The following is a 21,824-nucleotide window of genomic DNA, read 5'->3' on the forward strand; positions in this document are numbered from 1 at the left end:
TCTCAAGGGACCCTCGACCACAAGAGGACATCCGCTCAAACTCAAGGGAGAGAAGTTTCGTGGAGACGCCAGGAAGTACTTCTTCACGGAGAGAGTGATTGAGCATTGGAACAAGCTTCCAGTGCAGGTGGTCGAGGCACGCAGCATCCTAGACTTCAAGAACAAATGGGATACCTATGTGGGATCCCTACGAGGTCATGCTAAGGGATAGGGTCACTAGGACTTGAATGAGCGGGTCAGTAGAGTGACAGTATAATTACAATTATACTTTAGGGGGTCAGTAGACTTAAGAGGGTGGGTAAATAGTGTGGGCAGACTTGATGGGCTATAGCCCTTATCTGCCGTCATCTTTCTATGTTTCTATGTAACTAGAGATTCAACAGACATTACAAACGATCATCAACTTCCTTGTGCCAAATGTTCTACTTTCAACTTTCCTTCTTTAGCTGAAATCGAATGCATCATTCAAAAAGTTAATTTAAAAGGCTCTTCTTCGGAAATCATATCACCTCTAATACTAAAAAAATACTTTTCTTGTTTCGGTCCACTTGTGCATTCTTTAGTATTGAATAGCCTTAATTCCGGCATTTTTCCTACCGCATGGAAAACCGCAATTATCTATCCTTTAATAAAGGACCGTAAAATAAATTTTGAAGACTCTACGAATTACCGTCCCATTGCCAATATCCCTTTTTTGGCAAAAATAACTGAAAGAGTAGTATTCAATCAATTGTCTGACTTTGTAGAATCCACTAACGTATTACATCCCAATTAAACCGGTTTTAGGAAAAACCATAACACTGAATACTCATTAATTGGCCTAACAACTAATATTAATTACCATCTAGATCATCATACTCTTTTCTCTCGACCTCTCAGCTGTATTTGACACCATTGATCATTCTCTACTCCTAGACAGATTAAAAACTATAGGGATATGTGATCTAACTTTAGAGTGGTTCACTTCTTTTCTATCCAACCGGTCATCTACGGTTCACTTTAATAACTCAGTTTCCAATTCTTTTTCACATGACTATGGTATTCCTCAGGGATCTATTTTGTCTCCTTTACTTTTTAATATCTTTCTTGCTCCTTTACTTAGTCTAGCTCAGTCTATAGGCTTTACCACCTATGCTTACGCCGATGACATTCAACTGATTCACCCCCTCAACCCTGAAAACTCAATTGAAATACATTTAATTAATCAAAAACTTGAAAAAATAAAAAATTGGCTTTTACAGAACAGATTAGCTTTAAATGTAACTAAGACTAAAGCATTACTCTTTCCAACTAAACAGGGATTAACACCAACGACCCCATTTTCAATTGACAATATACCCATTAATCTAGTATCATCATTAAAAATACTCGGGGTTATTATCGACGAAAATCTTTCTTATCATGATCATATCAGTAATATTGTCAAAAGTTGTTTTTATCGTTTGCGTATGATTCGTTCTGTGTCGAAGTTTCTAGAATCTAAATCCTTAAATATTTTAATACACTCGCTTGTGATCGCCAAGCTTGACTATTGTAACTCACTATTGCTAAATACTACTCAAAAGGAAAAGAAACGTTTACAAATAATACAAAATACTGCAGTTAAAATCATTCATAATGGAAAAAAATTTGATCACGTCACTCCCTTCCTGATTGATTCACATTGGCTTCCCATCAACCAACGAATAATTTATAAAATTTTGCTTTCAGTATTTAAAACATTATCCACAAACGAACCGCAATTTATAAATCGGCTACTCATTCCTTATAATACGACACGTTCTCTCCGTTCCGCATCTCAGGGTCTGTTAATGATTCCTTCTCTGAAAATTATCGGAACCAGACGACACGATATATATTCTGTAATGGCCCCTCAAACCTGGAATGCCTTGCCTTTACATATAAGAGAAGTCAAAGATCTCAATAAATTAAAAAATATTTTAAAAACATTTTTATTCAGAGATGCTTTTAATGTTTAAAATAATTCACTTTATTTAATATTCAATGTTTAAATAATTCATTTGTATCAATTCCAATCCCTTTCCTCATGTTTTCTCCCTATTCGTTTTTCTTTTCCTTAAAATTAAGATAAATATTAACATTGTAACTGTTCTCTCTTACTTTCAATTCCCCTATGTATCATGTTTGTTTGTTTTGTCTGTTTGTTTTTAACCCACCTCAATGATGTACAATGGATTCTTGATCTATCTTAAATATTAATTGTTACTTGCTTAGTATGCAATAAGCGATTTATCAAATTTTAATAAACTTGAAACTTGACTAAGTAGGAAAAGGTCCAGTTAATAATTTGAGGAAGTATTGCTACAAGTGTGGTTTATAGTATATATTATCTTATTGTTATAATTCTCTCTAAGATGTTCAAGTTCAAGTTCAATTTTATTTGATGAATCGCCTATAACACTTTCTAAGCGATGTACAATTTAAAATATCATTTATGATAACAAACAGTATTAAAAACAAAACTTCTTAACAAATTTTTGAAAAGCAAAAATTTATGACATACAATGTTAGAATTTAGACAATGTGAATTGTCTCCCTCCTATATGTGGGCTATTAAAAGAGTTTGAGTTAATGTTAACTCTTTAGGGTCTTATGGCCCGTGATTTGTTTTTTCTTTGTATAATTTGATAGCTAAACTCTTTTTCTGTTACATAATGTCTTATTTATCTATGTATATAAATTAATAAATTAATTTAAAAAAATTAAGCTGGCAAACATGCGACTGCCAGCTTCATTTATGCACATCTACACCACCATAACCACAGCTGTTGGGGGGGGGGTGTTTGAGGAAGTCACTATTGAGGGGAATTCAGATTCTTACAGCCTTTATGCTGTTTCCTCAGCATAAAGGCTGAGGAAACAGCATAAAGGATGAATTCTAATGCATCGGTAACAGAAAAATGAAACACTTTATAAAAAAAAAAATAAAAAAAAAAAACTCACCCACCTAGAGCTACTTCCATTTTGCCCACTTTAACCCAAGAACAAGGCCGGATTTTCCTATAGGCTAACTAGGCTTCAGCCTCAAGATCCGTGTCACATTTTTTATAAAGGTTAGTACCAATAACATGTTTCATTTAACATATTGATATATATCAGAGTAATGATGTATTTTATTATCTCTCATGTAATTTACAAACTTAAAAATGGGAGGTGAAAGGGCCTCATAAGTGGAATAGCCTAGGGCCTCTTTTCATCTAAATTCGGCCCTGCCCAAGAAGCTGGTATTCTTTTAAGAGGAACTACAAAAACTTACTAAAATCACTGAGCTATTCAAGATGGAATCCTGGGTTTGAGCGATAAATCCTCTTCCTTGAGACTGCAGCAAAAATTCACAGCTGTGGGGAGAGGGGATTATAAGTAATGTCAGTCCCTGATAAGCACTCTGCTCCTTGCTCACATGCACGTGGGAAGACTAGGGTTTACACTGCATCCTGCAAGGCATAAACCCAGTTCACCTCAAGAAGTTTTATAGAGGCATGTTCCAAATTTGGGCTGCTACCCGACTCCATGCCAAAAGAAACAAAGTAATCTACTCCAAAGTTTAACACCTATTGCTTGAATGATCATGATTTTTTCTTGGGAAATAAGGTAAGACCACGACTGGCTCAGTCTGTTCCTTATAAGAGAGTCAGGTGGCAGCCCTGTATTTGTTGTCAAATGGGATGTTATTCTTAGTCATAGAGGTAGTGCAGTTGGATAGACTGCCATCCCTGTCTAATCTACAAGAATTAGCACTATAATACGTATGCTGTAAACTGAAAACACTAGTTATATAGGTTATGGCCAGGACTGAACGTGGCACTAGATGGATGAGGCATCTACCCTGGATGGCAGAAGAACAGCAGCAGACTACCACTTTCATGTTTGTCAGTATCACAAAGGGCCTTTCAGCATAAGCCTGCTGCACTCACTTCCTGCTGCATCAAGCCTGTGTGGGGAGAAGGGAGGGTCCTGGAGTATGGGTTTCTTCTCAAAGCCCCATGGCATACTGACTTTCTGCAGTCTCAGCCTGGGTGGCGGTAGGATGGCAGCCATGGCAAGGAGAGGACACTAGAAATGAGCCATACAGAAGGGGGGAGGGGGTGGGGAAGAGGGGAAGGGACATGGCTGAAGTTTTGTTCTGGTTATAATCAACCACAAGCTTCCATATTTGTTTGTATAAACACTAAGGATAACAGTTGATTTGGAACATTTCTTACATAGAAAAGACTGTGTCCTCTAGAATAACAGGCTAAAATATTTTAAAATAAAAAACATTTAGACCTTTCATTACCTTGGAAACCATTTTGCATGTCCCCACCAAGGATCATCCCCTTGTACCCAGGACCCAAGTTCTCCATCGCAGTAGAAACACTTCACCTGGTCACTGTGGCCTGCAGAAAGCAGACAGACAAGTTAAAAATATTTACATCAGAATGTTGGGTTTTTTTTAAAAAATTAGTCTGAAGGATCTGACAAAAGTGAGAGCCAGCCCTGTGCAAATACTGTACAATTCCATGGGTCAGAATTCGACAGTAGCTATTTTATAACTTTTGCAATTTCTCAATAAATGCAGCCTGTGTTATCTGTTCTGAGTGGCTGGTTATTAAATCTGTTTTTCCTGAATGAAGTGTCTCAAGTTCGCCCACTTATTAATGAAAGCCAGAATGAAAAATATATCTGCAACTGAGAATCCATGCCTACCAGTGGTATGTGTGGGCCCATACAATCCAACTTTATGAGGTGCTGGTTGATCACTTCTGTAGCTTCAGATGTAGCAAAAACAGCAGCATAGGCTTTGCACCCCCAAAATCTTGGGGGGAGGGAGGGACCTGTCTCAAGTCTAAAAAGCTAGATAGGCAACATATGTGCTTAAGAATGTCTCCTACTGCTACTCCAGCTGGAGACCCTAGTGCTCTACTCAGCACAAAAACACTCTTGAGGAAGTGCTACTTAGCCATAATGCCCAGGAGTTAAGAGCAAGCTCTCAGATACATTGCTTAAAATTAGACAAAGCTTGCTTTCATTTTTGTTCACCTCACACACTTTGGCACCTTAAGCTGATGTCACTTATTCACCCCTTAAGATGCCAAGACATTCCTATATAAAACTGTCACCAGGATCTCCAACACACTTATGCAGTTATAGCTGCCGACTCCAGCTGAAGCCTCCTCCCTTTAAAGCAGAGTTTCTCAACTTCTTCAAGCCAAGTACCCACTAAGTCTAACAAATATCAACAGAGTACCCCTGCCCAGGGCTGTGAAGTTGGAGTCGAGGAGTCGGAGTCGGAGGAAATTTCGGGTACCTGGAGTCAGAGTTGGAGTCAGAAGTACAAAAAACTGAGGAGTCGGAACATTTATCTACCGACTCCATTTTTGAACTTGGCATACCAATCACGAGCGATTCTTTCAGCTATAGCACCCTCTATATTCACAGCACAAATGTTGCGAGCAGCTTCTGCGGCCTTAGAACCTTGATTAAAAGCAAAAAGAAGGTGGTGTCGAAAATGCCCATTTCTCTCAACTTGACATTCCATTTTAACGATCTGAAAATTAACCAGTGCTGTGGAGTCGGAGTCGAGGAATCGGAGTTGGAGGAAATTTCGGGTACCTGGAGTCGGAGTCTGAAGTACAAAAAACTGAGGAGTCGGAGTCGGAACATTTATCTACCGACTCCACAGCCCTGCCCCTGCCCAGGCTTCACCCCAGACTCCACCCCCATAATAGTACTAATTGTAATGGAATTCCATTTTTCATATACACACAATATAATCTTACTATAACCACAAAATTTAAAAAACAGAAAGCATACTGTATGCAGAGAAAATGTTAATTATCGTTTATATTCATTTTTTTAAGAGGTCAAGGCAGAAGACTTTAAAATATGCAATGTCACCTCAGTAACAACTATAGAAAAATAGGCAAATATAGTGCAAAATATAGACAGCAGATATAAATTCTCAAAACTGACACATTTCTATCATTAAATTGAAAATAAAATCATTTTTCCTACCTTTGTTGTCTGGTGATTTCATGAGTCTCTGGTTGCACTTCCTTCCGACTGGGTATCCAATATTTCTTTCTTTCTGCCTCCTGTACGCTTCCTCTCTTCTGGACCTCATTCCCTTCAACCACCCAACATCTCTCTCTGTCACTCTACGAGTCCAACTTTTCTTCCTCTCTCCTCCACCCCCATTGGCAACGTCTCCCTCTCTCTCTCATTCCCTTCCCTGCTGCAAAGGGGAGTGGGGAAAGAGAGATTGATCCAGGGTGCATCTCTCCCACTCTGTCTACTGCCACATCCAACATTCCTCCCTCTCTCATTCTTTGGATCAGGTGCTGCATTTTTCACCACTGCCCACTAGGCCTAGGCCCATGTCCATTTCTCCTTTTATCACCCCTCTCCAGCACAATGCCACATCTCTCCCTCTATCACTATGTCCAACATTTCTCCCCCTTGCATTCCCTTCAATCTGTCTCTCTGTTCCTTCTCCACCATCATATCCAACATTTCTCCCTCTCATCCTTCTATTCCCCATGCATTTCCCTCTCTCTCTATGCCCAATTTTCCTTTCTTCCTTACCCCTTCCAACTCTTTCCCTCTCACTCAGACACTTATCTACTACGTCACTCATGCCCAACAATTCTCCCTTTCTATTCCCTCCCTCCTATGTCCCAAGTTAGTGCCCCCTTCTGTGTCCCATGTTCATGCCCACTCCTTTTCCTTCTGTGTCCAGAGTTCATGCCCCCTCTTCCCTGCCTTCCAGTCTTTGTCCCAAAATTGTGCCCCTCCCATGTCCCAACTTGCTCCTTCCCTCTCCCTTTCTCCCAGATCATGTCCCCTTTTTCCCTTACTTGCTCAAGCCACACTTGCGTCCTTCAGGGCCGTGTAGCTGGGTTGCTCCTTCTGCTTTCAGTGGCAGTTGTTGCAGGGACGCGCGGGCAGTAGTTCATATGCTGCAAGTGGCTGATCCAAAAGCCTTCACTCTGACATCGGAGAGGTTTCTGGGTCAGCTATGTGCAGCGTCAAAGAGCTGCTGACGCATCCTTCCAACAAGTGCCGCTGTAGGCAGGAAGGAAGTAACTGGAATCCTCTGTTGCCTGAAGGCTTTCCTCCATCAGCTCTGACATTGGGTCAGCTTTGGTGGAGGGGTAGCGGGCAGGAAGGAGGGATCCCCGGCGGCGACTGTGGACAGTGCCGCGTACCCCCAACAAACAGCTCTTGTACCCTTAAGGGTATGCATACCACATGTTGAGAAACCCTGTTTTAAAGTAATCTACATCCAGACAGGGCTAATTTATTGTTGTGCACTAAAATATTGTGCAGAGTAATCAAGAGACCACATGTGTGCACAGTTTTACACCACTGAGTTTCTGCTGTTACAGACCCTAAAAACAACAAAAAAAGGGGGTTCAAACTTCATTCTTTCTAGATCAGACTTTGTGAAGTTTTTGTGACCTGATAAGAAGACACCTATGCTGTCAAGTAGGAGAGATTGGGTTAGATGCCAAAATTGATTTCTGCTGCTCAGGCTGCAAAGACCAATATGCAGTACTCAAACGACAGGCAATCCCAGCCATCAAACATACTATTTAACAGCTCTGTGTAGTCTTTAGCTCTTTACCAAGGGCTGTTGCAGTCACTGCTGAGAGAAAAATGGGGTCACACAGAAGATGTGCAACTGAGGCAAGTTTTGACCAAGATATAGAGGCCTAAGAAACATCTTTGAATACTTCAGCTCTCAAGTTAGAACTTACCCCTTCATAGATAGGGTAAGATACAGCTAGAAGTTAAATATCCTTTTGTCTTTACCCACTGTACCTGAATGTAAGTCACTTTAATGGCTTTCAGGATTGTGGGCAGTATATAAAAATTAAATTTGCTAGCTGATATACTGCAAATTACATAATGCTATTACCAAATGAGAAGCAAAAGGTTTTTCTAGGCACCTCTTTAAGTCTAAAATGAGCTACCTCTGGAGACAGGTGAGACTATTAGTCTAAGTAGGGATTATGTCACATACCTACATAGAAAAAGCCAGCACCGACCAGCTCCTCTGGGCACACATTAGCATATGATGGCCAGTTCCAAAATGTAGAGAGGCGTGCATGTTCTGCTTCCATCTCTGGGTGTACTGGCTTCTTGATGAGAGTTGCCAAAGCTGCATCTTCTACAGAGTCTGAGAACTCTCGTGGATGAGACACTGGAATGTTTCCTACATCTTGTCCCTTAATGAAAGCACACATTGGGAAAAATCTCTTATGCTCCAGCAGGGGGTGATCCCCATCCTCCCAAGATCTCAGGACTCCTCCACAACAAAAACACTGAACTCTGTCCCAGGGGCCCAGAAAGTAAAAACCAGCCCTGGCCAGGTCTGCAGCCATAACAGGAGAGGCAAGGGGCCAGTGATCAAATGTCTTTAGTCTTTTCACCTCATTTCTCATGCTGGGATTCTCTAAAGAAATGTTACTTGGAGAGGAAAGATCCATCACCTCATTTCTCATGCTGGGATTCTCTAAAGAAATGTTACTTGGAGAGGTAAGATCCATCACAAATCTGTGTGAATTACAGTAAGGATTTTCAGAATTTTCCAGTTGCAGTGGGGAAGAGTCAAACAATCTCCAGTATTCATTGCAAATCTCCAGTGTTCATTCTGCTTTGTGTCAGCGTGAAGCCTGGAATAGTCCTGCTTTATTTGCTTTTTCACTTTCCTAAAAGAACTCCCCCCTCTCTTTGCTGAACTCTTGCCCTGTTTAGACAATACCTAGGGCAGAGTTCTCTGCCAGGGATGCCACAATCAGAGTACAATACAGCTCAATCCTTGCAAAGGTCACTCAGTGCTTCTGTATCTGATCATTATTCCTGTAATTTAAAGAAGGAAAAAAAGTTGTTTTTATTCCGTACATCTGTTTACACATTCTGAAATATCACCATGTGAGTTTTCATGCATGCCTTGTGCTCTTATTCCCCAAAAGCCAAAGGCGCTTGGGAACGCAAATGGATTACAGACATGCGGGTACCAAGAAAATCGATGTAATCAGCTTTTACTTTATTATTATTTACTACTAATTTTGTAGTTTTATCTTTTTATTCCATTTATTAGAATTAAATGTAAACTGCATAGATGTTTTGCCAAAGCGGTATATCAAATGCTAAATAAACTTGAAAACTTGGATATGTTGTGGCTGAACAATGCATCTTCATTCTAGCCAAAAGGAGTGGTGTTTAATAGAGAAGTTTAAAGTGTTCACTGCTGTTTGCTCTATTTCTACTCAGAGAGTCAGCTATCGTTAGCAGTTCATTAGATTCAGAAATGAAGAACCCCTTTAGTGCTGTTTACCCATATTATCTTCTCCCCAACTGGAAACCTATACAGGAATCCAACACTGTTTCATGAAATTTAATTTATCCCAAGATAGAAGTGAACTCTCCCCAGTTTAAACTTTTTTTTTTTTTTTTTACTTTGTAATAAAAAGATAAATGCTATACTGATCAAAGTTAATCACAAATATCAACCCACCACAAAATGCTGACACCTTTTGATTTTAAAACTGTAATTCAGGGAATGGTTATCTTCAGACAGTGTTGCACTGTACCCTGGAATAACTAAAACAAGGAGCAGAATGTTGCAGTAGCACAATTGGTTATGGGCATTGCAAGACATGAGCACATAACCCCAGTCTTTCAGAAGTTGCACTGGTTACCAGTAGCACAGAGAGTCAAATATGAAGTAATCTCGATTGCTCAAACACTTTACTTTATATTTTAAGCAATTGTTGATGTTATACTACCCCGGTAGAGCACTGTGTTCAGAAAATGCCAAGTTACTTGAAACACTGACTAAAGTGCAATATGTTGAGGCTCGAGCAGCTGCTTTTTGTGTGGCAGGTGTTAAAATGTGGAACACATTGATGGGGCAATTACGCCTAGGAGCTGACAGATTGAAATTTAAAAACTATTGAAAAACATAGCTATATGCATTTGCTTTCATGTAAGGAAAGATTTCTGTTTGTACAGGTAATAGATGGAAGTAGGCAAGAAACATCATGAAGAGTCTTATCTTTAGACTAGCGGGGACAACAAAAACAAGAGGTCATTCAGAAAAACTGAGAGGAGACAGATTCATAACAAATGCAAGGAAGTTCTTCTTCACTCAACGGGTGACACCTGGAACGCGCTTCCCGGAGAGGTGATAAGACAGAGTACAATTCTGGGGTTCAAAAAGGGACTGGATGACTTCCAGGAAGCGAAGGGGATAACAGGGTATAGATAGAGGTTTACCTTACAGGACATAAAGCGAACAGGGTATGGATGTTTTAGGTTAGGTAGGAAACACTTACAGGTCATGGACCTGGAGGGCCGCCGCGGGAGCGGACTGCCGGGCTCGATGGACCCCTGGTCTGACCCGGCAGAGGCAATTCTTATGTTCTTATGAGTCAACTTTTTTGTGATGTTGATTTTATGTTATATATGTTTTACATGGAAACTGTCTAGATATAAGACGGTATATAAAATTTTAAAAATAAAATAACTAAATAGCCAGAACATCACATGTAGAAGTCAGCCTAGTACTTTCCAAAGACTGGCCAGGTCGTATTGTCACCTAACAATTGTGCATCTAATAGGGTAAAGGGTCATAATTTGATATACTGCCTTCTATGGTACAATTAAAGTGGTTTACATTTTATTATATGCAAATACTTAAGGCTCCTTTTACTAAGCTGCGTTAGGGCATTAACGTGCGGAATAGCGTGCGCACTAGACCTTAACGCCAGCATTGAGCTGGCATTAGCTCTAGCCGCATAGCACGCGGTCATATCCTGCATGCGCTAAAAACGCTAGCGCACCTTAGTATAAAAGGAGCCCTTAATGTTTTATGCATGTTTTCTGTTCTCTCTCTCCTGTATGTGATCATCTAGGAATCTTTTTATTTTGTCTTCTGAGTTAGTTGCAGCTGTGTAAAATTATCTGAATTAGTTTGACATCCATGATCCAGCCTGGTATAGTGCAAAAGTACAAGATCCCCAATCATGAAGTTTGCTTGATATGTTCATATTACTAACATACACACACCATACCACTGGGGGAAGGAGATGGAGCAACCACATCACTTTCACATACCTCCAGAGACTGATAGTATTGATTTGTATAGCAGCAAAACAACAACAAAAGATTGTGGAACAGCAGATTGGATGTACCGGTTTGTAGTTTAATAAGTGTCCAAATAACTTAAAAACAATCTTAGGGTCTTTTCCAGATAAGCCCCGCCACTAATGCAAAAAGTGCATGGGCGAAAACTTAAGCCCCACCACCACTAATGCAAAAAGTGCACGGGCGAAAACTTAAGCCACGCCACCTTATAAATTATTAAACTATTGAAGCCCTCCAAGGAAATTATTCACATGATTTGAATAATGACTTGGGGGGGTTTCAAGGGGGGGCTCTGCCCCCCCTTGCATATCACTTTCCCCAAGTATTCACTTAGCATGGTGTTAGCTAAAACTGTGATGGGGGTTAACTTTTTGGCGAGGCTTATATGGAAAAGATCCCAATCTTAAACAATCCACAAAGGGTTTATACAGTTACAAATGATCCACAGGATAGAAATCAAATAATGTATAAAATAAAATAAGGACTCAACACGGACCTGTTTCAGCAAAATAAAAAATGCCTTCTCTTAATATAAGAGTCACAAAAAAAATCCAAGTAGTTAAGAAGCTATAAACAAGCAGCACAGTTCACAAGACTACAATGTAGGCTGGTGTCATGTGTCATTGTAGTCTTGAGAACTATGCTGCTTGTTTGTAGCTTGGAGAACAAGTCCAATCTTCAGAAAACAACCCCCCTAAACAAACCAGTGAAAAGGCATAAGCTAAACCCAAATAGAAATTAGCACAAGATTTACTTAGCTAGCAATTATTTCAGTTTCCATCTTTTCAAATGTTTCCTACCTAAGATTCAATTGCTAGGCTACAAGTTTTATAAATAAATATCAACCCAGCAGGATTCCCAAGAACTAGATCATTTTTTGTTGTACTCTCACAGGGTTAAGTCAGTGACTTTCCCAATTCTACATGGCTAACAGAGGTTTATGGACTTTTCCTCTCTAAAATGCCAGTCTAAATCCCTTTTAAATCCAGTTAAACTACTATGATCACTTCCTCCAGAAAACTTCATATCTTAAATTTTGTGAGGAAACAAAAATTTTCACTGAATTATTTTATTATAACTATGCTAACAGTTTCTGCGTTCCTTAGCCCTTATATTATTTGGAAGGGTAAAAAGCTACCCTGATTTTATACATTTCTATCAAATCACCTAAGGCTATCGCCTAGCCTAGGCGAGCTTAGATGGGCCTCCATAGGCTCACCGAAGTGCCTTCAATATACGCGGCCTGCCTGGGGAGCATTTTTTTAAGAAAACGTGCCTCCCGATTGACTTATTAGACAGCTGTAGGACGCCTACAGCTGCCTACAATCGGGACACACTTTGCAGAATCAGAGCTTTAAGGCACATGTTTTTCATAAAGAATCATTCTTTATAATACCGAGGGCCTCAAAATAGTACCTGGCAGGTCGCTTGCGGCCTCTGGCCATGAGTTTCAGACCACTGCTCTAAGCAATGTTCAATTGCAGCAAAAACATAACATATAGTAAAACTAATAAATAAATATTCTAGCAGTATATCTTCAACAAAAGTGTTACAATAATACCTACAAAATAAATAATTTTGATAAATACCAAGTGCACTGACTTACAAATTTCAAAATTATGTCCACATTTACTTCCCTCTCCCACATCAAAAACAGGACCTCCACAGGCCTAGAGAACACCTCATCTCCTTAAACAAAACCACTAGTATTCCCACCCCTTTCAATCTGCTCAATTTTCCTGAATACTGTGTCCAGCATCTTCCTCCCTTTCTCACCCCTTACCCTACCTGCAGTTCATTGCTGTCTACCATTCACCCCATATAGACCACTTTCTAACCCCCTACATCCATTCTCACTCTTTGACACCTCCAAGATCCTTCCCCTTCTCACCATGCCGTTTGTTGTCTTCTACCACTCATCCCATATATCCTAGTTTCCAACCTTCCTCCTCCATGCCCTCTCTCTAGTACCCCTACTAAGCCCTATACCAGCTTGTTTACCCCAAACCCCTCTCTTTCCTCTTGCCTCCACTTTATGTCTCTCAGTCCCTCCCACTCCCCCTAAGTAAACCCGCAGGTTTTAATCCAATACAAAATACCAGGATTTTCCTTTTCGCCTACCTATTGGGCAGGACTTTCTCTTTGCCTTCACAGCTAAGTTTACTCAAGTACACCAGCCAGGCTATAGCACTCCACAGCAGATGATAACTGAGAGGAGGAGTAAGCAGAGAAGTGACAGTAAGTAAAGAGACACTGACCAACATTTATACTAGTCTGACTGCTCAGCAGGTGCAATATGAAGTCAGAGGCAGATAATTTTTACTGCTACTCCTGATGAGGTTTTCTCACTACATAGAGGTAGTGGGGCTCTCAGGTTAACTTTTATACACATACAGCTACCAGGAGCTTTCTCTGTATGCAAAAGAACTGGGTGGCTGAAATCAGGCAGTGGTAGGACTCGCAGGTTAATTTATATTCACTGTTGCCAGGACCTGGGGAGGCAACCTGCAAGAGCCTATGTCTATACGCAAAGCAAGTACTGCTAAGTTGCATGAACAGTTTCTTCAGGTGTGATGCTTAAGCACAGGTGCAACATGTGGAGAAATGTTCAGCCACACTTGCCAGAAAAAAAGGGGGGGGGGGGGAAATAATAATAATAATAACTTTATTCTTATATACCGCCATACCCAGCGAGTTCTAGGCGGTTTACATCAATTAGCAAATGACCTGCATTGACAAGCAGATTTACAACAAATTACAAGCAGATTTATAATAAATTACAACAGTCTGCAATGAAGGGTAAATTTACAACAATTTATCAGAAATTGCAGCTTTGATCGAACTAGACAAAGGATGTAGAAAGTAGGAAAAAAGGGAAGGTCTAGTGAAGGAGGAGAGGAGCAGGGGTGGGCGAGGTGTTATGTGGGGTGAGGGGATAATTAAGGGTCGTGTTTGCTGAATAGGTAAGTTTTGAGTAGTTTTCTGAAGGCAAGGTAAGTGGGGGCCTCAAGTATCATTTGGGCTAGCCATGGGTTCAGCTTGGCTGCTTGGAAGGTGAAAGTTTTATCGAGGAATCTTTTGAGATGACAGTGTTTTAGCGAAGGGAAGGCGAACAGTTGAATTCTACGTGATTTCTTGTTGTTGCAATAAAGGTTAAAGTGGGTGTTGATGTAATAAGGGCATGTGAACTGCTGCTAGGTGAGTAATGAATGCATTGGCATCTGCCTTTTGCATAGAGGGTCCTACTTAAGCCAGTGTCAAAGGCTCTTGAGAAATCTAGCAGCATTACTAATTTGGAGGTGCATTCTCTGTCATGATTTCTGTGACGATAATCAAACAGAGACGTCTTACTCAAACACCGGCCAGTCTGGGCAACTTGAAGCACCTGGATCGATTCTATTATAATGGCAATTATGTGCATAGTTGCCAATATAGAGTTCACCCTCAGGGGGAATTCCGTAAATAATGCTCAAAGTTAGGTATCAGGATGATCTGTGCTAAAAAAAACCCCCAACATTCTGCAAAGAGCGCTCTGAGCAGAACGACCTTTCCAAAGTATTAGCTTAGCAGGCATCTTGTACTTAATTTTAGATGCAAGCACTTACACCTGCCAAAAGCTGGTGTAAATACTAGTGCCTAACAGGAGTTGGTGCATTATTAACATTATTGTATAACACTGCAATTATATCTTAAGCATGCCCCTCCCGTGGCCACACTGCTGTGGAGTTGCACGCCATAAAATTTAGGCGCGCACTTTATAGCCTAGGCCGTTCAGTGTGCAGCAAGTCCGACAGCCTAACATTTTAGGCAAGCTGGAAAGAATTACCTCTACCCCCATGTTACAGGATTAGACTGTGCAAAAGTTTAAAGTTACATCTAAGAAAATTTACTTGTAGTACATATGTCCGTCCTTCTTTTGAGGTCTGAATTGGCTGGGTATAACTTTAGCTATCTGTTCTACTCGCAAACCACTAACACCGTTTCTACATGAGTCCGTGTTACCCTTTAATCCCGCTTCATGACGTCCTCTCACGCACGCACGCACCTGTCGGCTCCCAGACTCAGAGGTGCCTATGCTGAAGCGCATGCGTGAGCGTACTCCGCTCCCGTTTCAGGCTTATCCCGGCGTGCCATGCGCGGTTGCTGACGTCACCGGCAATCAACCTCGTCCCCTGCGTCCGCCATTGGAGTGGAGGTTTCTCCTCATCATCGTCGTCTTCCCCAACTGCTTCCGCCCCTTTCTTCTTCCTCCCCGCTGTGCAAGGCCACCGACACTGCCTGCAGTCCGCGGGAGAAGCGGCCGCTCAGGCGGGAATGTGAGAGAGTGAAGTGGCGCCCCCGCCGCAGATAGGGAAGAGAGAGCGCGAGCGCCGGGAGCCGGCGGGAGTCCGAGAGCTAGCGCGCCCAATTAGGCCCGAGCTGCTGCCGCTGGCATCCGGGGCCCGCGCTGCCCTCGTTCCCGACCCTTGCCTGTTACTTTTCGCCGTGCCGCTCTGATCCTTCGCGAACACCACGGGCCGGTTCATGAATTATGTCTGCTACAAGCGTTGACCCTCAGGTAGGTGCAGGATGTTGGGCCTGAGCCCTGTCGGGGCCTTTCCTCTTTGCGATCGTGCAGACTGGATAGGCCATATGTTCTTTATCTGCCTTCGTTTTCTCTGCTCTGCTTCTCCCTCCCCGCACTTGCATTTCCCTTTTCAGGGCATATCTATGAAGTGATTTTCCCATAAGTGCGGTGGGGTGGTGGGTGGGAAATAAAACCCTTCACCTCTCTTCTGTTTATCATCTTTGACGGGGAGGAGTAGCCTAATAGTTAAAGCAGCGAGTTTGGAAACAGGGACGCCTGGGTTAAGATCCCACTGTGATTCCTTATGATTTGGGGTAAGTCACTTAAAACCCTGCATCGCTCAAAGTACAAGACTTGGGTCCTTGTGAGTCCTACAAAGGACAGAGATATACATTCAGGTACAGTAGGTAACTCGTCCTGAACTACTATTGAAAAAGAAGTGTGGAAAGGGGATAGGATTTGATGTATTACAATCAATGCGGTTTACGTATTATAAACAAGAAGTACTTTGTGCCCAGGGTAATAGAGCATTAAGTGACTTGCTCACAGAGTCAAAAGGAGTTGCAGTGGGAATTGAGCTTGGTTCTTGGGTTACTGCAGTAATCATTAGGTATTCCCTATTACTGCTATTTCACTCCTATCTTTTTGTCATTCCGTTTTTCTTCTGTTCCTTCTCTTGTATCTCTTTACTCCTTCAGATTTTCTTTTTTGCACAAACATGACTGAGCTTTTTTTCTAGTTTCTTTAATTTTGCAGATTGGTGGAGTACTCAATAGTACTTGGTTCTAGCTTAGAAAAAGAAATGACTTGAAGAAATGTAGAAATCTTTTAAAAAGTTTTATTAGATGCATATGTTTGACTTCTTTTTTGTTTGTTTGTTTGCATATTCTACATGGATGGTATTTAAAACTGCAGAGACCAAAAGGCCAAGATAGTAAAGGTAAGAGTGGTATGGGTGATGTGATTTATTGTATCCATAATTTAAAATGCTTACTTACAACTTCAAACTTTTCAATTTGCTTAATTTTGCTTTTGACTCAGCAGTAATGATTCCTCATTCATTGCAAAAGGAGTGCTGTGGAGGTTTAAAGCCAAGTAGGCATGGAACAGCAACTGCTTACAAGTACAGGAAGCATAGACAGTACAACTTGGAGAGAAGGGAAAATAAGTGATGAGTATTATACTCCAGAGCACTAGGCAGTTTTTTGCATTACAACTGTCCTTTCTTGAAATACATGTGAAATTAGGGTCACTACATGGATTATTTAATTAAATATTTGTGTGTTTTTCAACACAAAAATATTACCATATCCTGCGTAAAGTAATGTGATGAAGGATTTGTATACCAGTTTTTTTTGTAGTTAGGATCACTACATGGATTATTTAATTAAATATTTGTGTGTTTTACAAGACACAAATATTACCATATCCTGCGTTAAGTAATGTGAAGAAGGATTTATATATCTTTTAAAAAAAATATATATATATAAAAAAATAAGACTTGTGTCTGTAATTTTCTTGCTTATTTAGAAGATTAGAACAAATGCTACAAAAATATCTGCAAAAATGCTACAAAAATCTGCAAGCATTTGTAAATAATAAATCATTTTTTGAACACCAGTGTGATGATGACAAAATGTCATAGTCTCAAAAGCAACATTACTTTTACTTCACTCACTCTGAATGCTGAATCATTTCATCTCATCCTCTTTTTATCTTCAAGCTTGTTAAACTTCACATTCATGCCTGGATTTCTAACAGTACTTTGGTTTATCACGTCCTTGTATCGTCATAAATCCACAGCATTTCAAGGTACTCTGTATGAGCAAGAAATATATTGATCATAATTTTAAAAGGAATAAAAGTGGTAGACCAAAGACTACCAGTATGTAGAGCAGTGTTATAATCTTAGAAGCGTGTTATAAAAGTTTATACTAATATCTTACATTACTACATTGATGAAAGTTGTCATATTTTTTTAAGTGTTGAACACCTTCAGATTTGCAAATGTTGTAAGTAATGCCTAAGCATGCACTGATTTATTTTTTCTTGCTGAAATCAGACAGTCTCAATACACCAGGAACTGGTGGAATGATGGCAGCTGTTAGTCATTGCAGAAAGTGTACAATTATTGTCTGAAAAATGAGTAAGGCAAATTCTGATGGGAAGCAATTTACTATTGTAGTGCAAAATGGATCATTGCATCAGAAGGATACTGTTCATGACAATGATTTTGAACCCTACCTTTCTGGACAGTCAAATCAGGTAAGTGCATCTAATTACTTATGGACATAGAGCACAGATTTTCAAATTGTGTACTTTTCCTGCTGGCCATGGAAAAACAGCATTTCTTAACTGCTATGAAACAAATTATTTTATTCTGAGGACTGAGGGAAACTGCTGACTCACTCAGTAAATGAGAGATATGGAGCATTTCAAGCTACAAATCCTATGAAGATACATTTTATTTTAAATTTTAAGTTCCATCTAAAGTATTTTGAAATCATCAATTTGACTCTCGTTTTTGTCTACAAAGATAAATCCTCATGCAACTCATTACTGTTATTATAATGTTACTAGAACGTTGTTCCTCAAAATAACTCTTGTATAGTTCGTAGGAGTCATATTTTGCTTTAATCAACAAATGTTGACTCCATCTACTTGCTGCTGAGGGATGATTATTTCTCTGCTATTTCTATTTTCCATGTTTTTTAAAATCGTGATAGTGATGCAATACACAAGTGGCTGATATGTGAAGTACTCTCCCCATGACCACCTGGCTGATTTTATTAACCATCTGAAATGGACATTTTATAAAACTATGTAGTACTACCCCACTCAGCTACTCTTTCATGCCACTTAAAGTGGCAAATATTCTGAGGAGAATATTTGATAGGCATTCTGGCCTGGATTCTGTATACAGCACCGTTATTAGCAGCTGACGATCATGTGTCAATCATGTAATGGTGCTGTTTACAGAATCACAGCTACGTAAAAGGTAGGCACTGAAAATGTAGGCCAGGATTTTCAAGGCCTACATTTCTGGTGCCTACCTCATGTTCAGTAATAGTAAAGCCTTGACCACACTGTAAACAAACAAAAAATTTAAAAAAGTTATACTTACCAGTTGCATTGGTACAGTATATGAGAAGCAAAATGCCATACCTGAAAATTGTCCCCTTCATGTTGGTTCTCGCTAGCCTGCTGTTCCTACATGTTTAACATTTCTTTTTTGTCACCTAAGCTCTTAATCTCCCCATCACCTTAACCTAGTACAGGGCAGAATCATACTGCATAGTTATAATGTAGGAAGGATTTTGGCATCTGTCAAATACTGAAAGTAAAATATTAATATATCTGCATGGTGTATATCAGTGTTCTTCAACCTTTTTACACATATGGACCGGCGGAAATAAAATAATTATTTTGTGGACTGGCAAACTACTAAGACTGAAATTTAAAAACCTGCCTCCGCCCCATCCCCACGAGCTTAGTCCCCGCAAACCATCTGATCCCATCTGTACAAGCCTCAAATAAATATGATTTTATATTGAAACGTATTTTATTAAAGTATAAAAAGAAACAATATTCTGTACAATTGTCATTTTATAAATACAAGTAATACAGAGCAATGATCAACAAAACCCCTGTCTCTCCTCCCTGTCTCTCCTCCCTTTCTTTATTGATATTTTGAACTTGACAATGTATACATTTGAAAAATGTATACATTGTCAAGTTCAAAATATCAATAAAGAAATTAAAAAAAAAAAAATTTTAGAAATCAGAGAATTTAACAAATGAATCTGTCTTCTGTTGTTAAGGTTAGTAAAAGGTTCTAATATGAGATTAACAAAAAAACCCAAAAAAACCCCCAAACAACCAAACAATCCAACTTATTTCTGCACTGTACTATAGAGCAAGACATATACACCAGTGTTCTTCAACCGCCGGTCCGCAGAAATTTTCAGCCAGTCCGCGCAGGGCCAGGGAGATCAGGGGAGCTCTTGACATTTTGCTTCCCAATTCTCAATACTTGGCTGCAACAGCACCAGCGCAGCGATTCATGTTTGTCTTTTCCCTTCTATGGGGCATTTCTGGAGCAATTATAGCACTTTAAGTAGTGGAAAGCATGTTGTCCTCTGACCTTTACAGGGCATCTGATTGTCACATGTTGAAATCTTTTAGAAATGCACTGACACTGACTTTTGTACAAATGCCCCCAACTTTTTTGCACACACTTTTTTTTTCTTTGTCATATTAATCAAGGACTATATAGTTCCCTTTCTAAACAGTTCTTTGAGGGCCCTAACCATAAATGATTATCATGAGCAGTTTGTGTAAACACTGTTATACTTCCGTCCTCAGAAGTAAACAAGGTTTCATGGGTTGTCACTCTCTGAGCACATATGGTAGGAAATGCATTTTAATATGAACAGCAAAGAAGTCAAAAACCTTAAAGGTTACCCCTAGAAACATAGGATGTGATATTGGATAACTACAGCAAGGCCCCATGTCACCTGCCCATTCTAATTCTATACTGTGATCCTGTACTGCAGAACCTCCCCAATCTCTTAGAATCTCCAATCTCTTAGACTATGGACATCATGGAGTAGGGTTAAAGTACTGAAGAGTGTGCCTTGTGCATCTGGTTATGGTTATAAATAGGGTTTCAAATTAAATAGCACTTTGATATTTTATCTGTAAATATTATAGATGTAATCGGGATGCTCTGAGATCCTCTTTAGATAAATAGATATCTCCATTTCATTTTCAGTGTTTCATACCTATTTGATAATTGAGAAATGCTATGTACTATATTTTTTGCTCTATAAGTGTGTGGCAATAAGGGTGTGTCTTATGGAGCGAATACCCAACACACATACACCCCGTTATCTTACACTTCTCCCTCCGAATCTGCAGTTTTAGCATCCATGGATTCAGTTATTTGCAATTTTTTATTTTTTTTTTAAATTAAAAAGATACGTTTTCAATTTTTGGGCTATTTCTAAGCCCTCTTAGACCCCCCCTTAAGCCTTACCTGGTGATCTAGTGGGTTTTCGGGGCAGGAGCGATCTTCCTACGGTCCTGCCCCGTGCAGATCACTCATAGGAAATGGCTGCCATGAGCTCCCGTTGCACTTGTCTTATCTGCCTATTTACTCCCTCGAAGAACTGCAGCAAGTTCGTCTAACAAGATCTGCCTTTGCTGAAACCGTGCTGGCTGGTCCTCATCAGACCATGTCCGTCAAAGTGTTCAATGATGCGGTCCTTTATCAGCGCCTTTACCATCTTTCCCGGTACTGAGGTCAGACTCATCGGTCTGTAGTTTCCCGGATCTCCCCTCGAACCTTTTTTTGAAGATCGGCGTAACATTCGCACCTTCCAGTCTTCCGGAATCTTTCCTTATTTGATCGACAGATTGGCAGTTAGTTGAAGCAGTTTAGCTATAGTCCCTTTCATTTCCTTGATGACCCTTGGTTGGATGCCATCCGGTCTTAGGGATTTATCACTCTTAAGTCTATCGATCTGCCTGCATACCTCTTCTAGACTGACCGTCAACCCTGTCAGTTTCCCGTCTTCGTTTCCAGCATATAGCCTGATGGGTTCCGATATGCTGTGTACATCTTCTTCGGTAAATACAGACGCAAAAAATGTGTTCAGTTTGTCGGCGATTGCTTTGTCCTCCTTTATCACTCCCTTTATTCCATGGTCATCCAACGGTCCTACCGCTTCCTGTGAAACCATTTAAAAAAAAATGAAAACAATATCTTACAAAAAATTTTGAGGAAAATGGTAGACAGTGTTTTGCTTTTAAAAGGTGCATTGTGTCATCCAGTTTTTGAGAAACCAGTAATGACTTAATTGCACAGTTCTGGATAAATTGAAGCTGCCTAATGTTTACAGCATGTAGACCAGTTTTCTTCAACTGCTGGCACGTGCATCGGACCTCAGACAGTACTCTTCAGCTACCGGTCCACTGTGCGATCGATGCGGTATTGTCTTCGGGCTGTCTCCCTCTTTCTCAGTGCTACAGTGCACAAAGCCGTGGGCAGAGGCTCCTTTGCGTGTCCTGCGCCTGAACCAGAAGCCTTTGACGTCGCAAC

General features: G+C 40.2%; 2 protein-coding genes across 16 annotated transcripts in view; one reads left to right on the forward strand and one right to left on the reverse strand.

Annotated features, from left to right (window-relative positions):
• BIRC7 (baculoviral IAP repeat containing 7) overlaps positions 1 to 15,326 on the reverse strand; it is a 65,235-nt gene extending 49,909 nt beyond the window's left edge. For 2 of the 7 annotated variants that reach the window (XM_033963602.1, XM_033963596.1), the window contains exons 1-4: positions 15,157 to 15,269; positions 8,027 to 8,865; positions 4,298 to 4,397; positions 3,278 to 3,359 (exon numbers count right to left, since the gene is read on the reverse strand). In XM_033963602.1, the coding sequence (XP_033819493.1) occupies positions 3,278 to 3,359; positions 4,298 to 4,397; positions 8,027 to 8,552 (708 nt within the window). In that variant the 5' untranslated portion in view covers positions 8,553 to 8,865; positions 15,157 to 15,269. Of the gene's footprint in view, positions 1 to 3,277; positions 3,360 to 4,297; positions 4,398 to 8,026; positions 8,866 to 12,760; positions 12,932 to 13,275; positions 13,363 to 15,044 lie in introns of those variants that run through there. The other 5 variants (XM_033963598.1, XM_033963599.1, XM_033963601.1 and 2 more) reach the window with 5 other exon arrangements.
• Positions 14,135 to 21,824, forward strand: part of YTHDF1 (YTH N6-methyladenosine RNA binding protein 1) — a 137,542-nt gene continuing 129,852 nt past the window's right edge. For 5 of the 9 annotated variants that reach the window (XR_004541106.1, XM_033963587.1, XM_033963594.1 and 2 more), the window contains exons 1-3: positions 15,591 to 15,712; positions 16,607 to 16,661; positions 17,907 to 17,986. Coding sequence is in view for 7 of the 9 variants with exons in the window: in XM_033963587.1 (XP_033819478.1) it covers positions 15,686 to 15,712; positions 16,607 to 16,661; positions 17,907 to 17,986 (162 nt within the window). In the remaining 2 variants the exon portion in view is untranslated. Of the gene's footprint in view, positions 14,148 to 15,572; positions 15,713 to 16,606; positions 16,662 to 17,783; positions 17,987 to 21,824 lie in introns of those variants that run through there. The other 4 variants (XM_033963595.1, XM_033963589.1, XM_033963588.1 and 1 more) reach the window with 4 other exon arrangements.

Source organism: Geotrypetes seraphini, chromosome 11 (genome assembly GCF_902459505.1).
Source record: "Geotrypetes seraphini chromosome 11, aGeoSer1.1, whole genome shotgun sequence".
In the NCBI taxonomy this organism is placed as follows: Eukaryota; Metazoa; Chordata; class Amphibia; order Gymnophiona; family Dermophiidae; genus Geotrypetes; species Geotrypetes seraphini.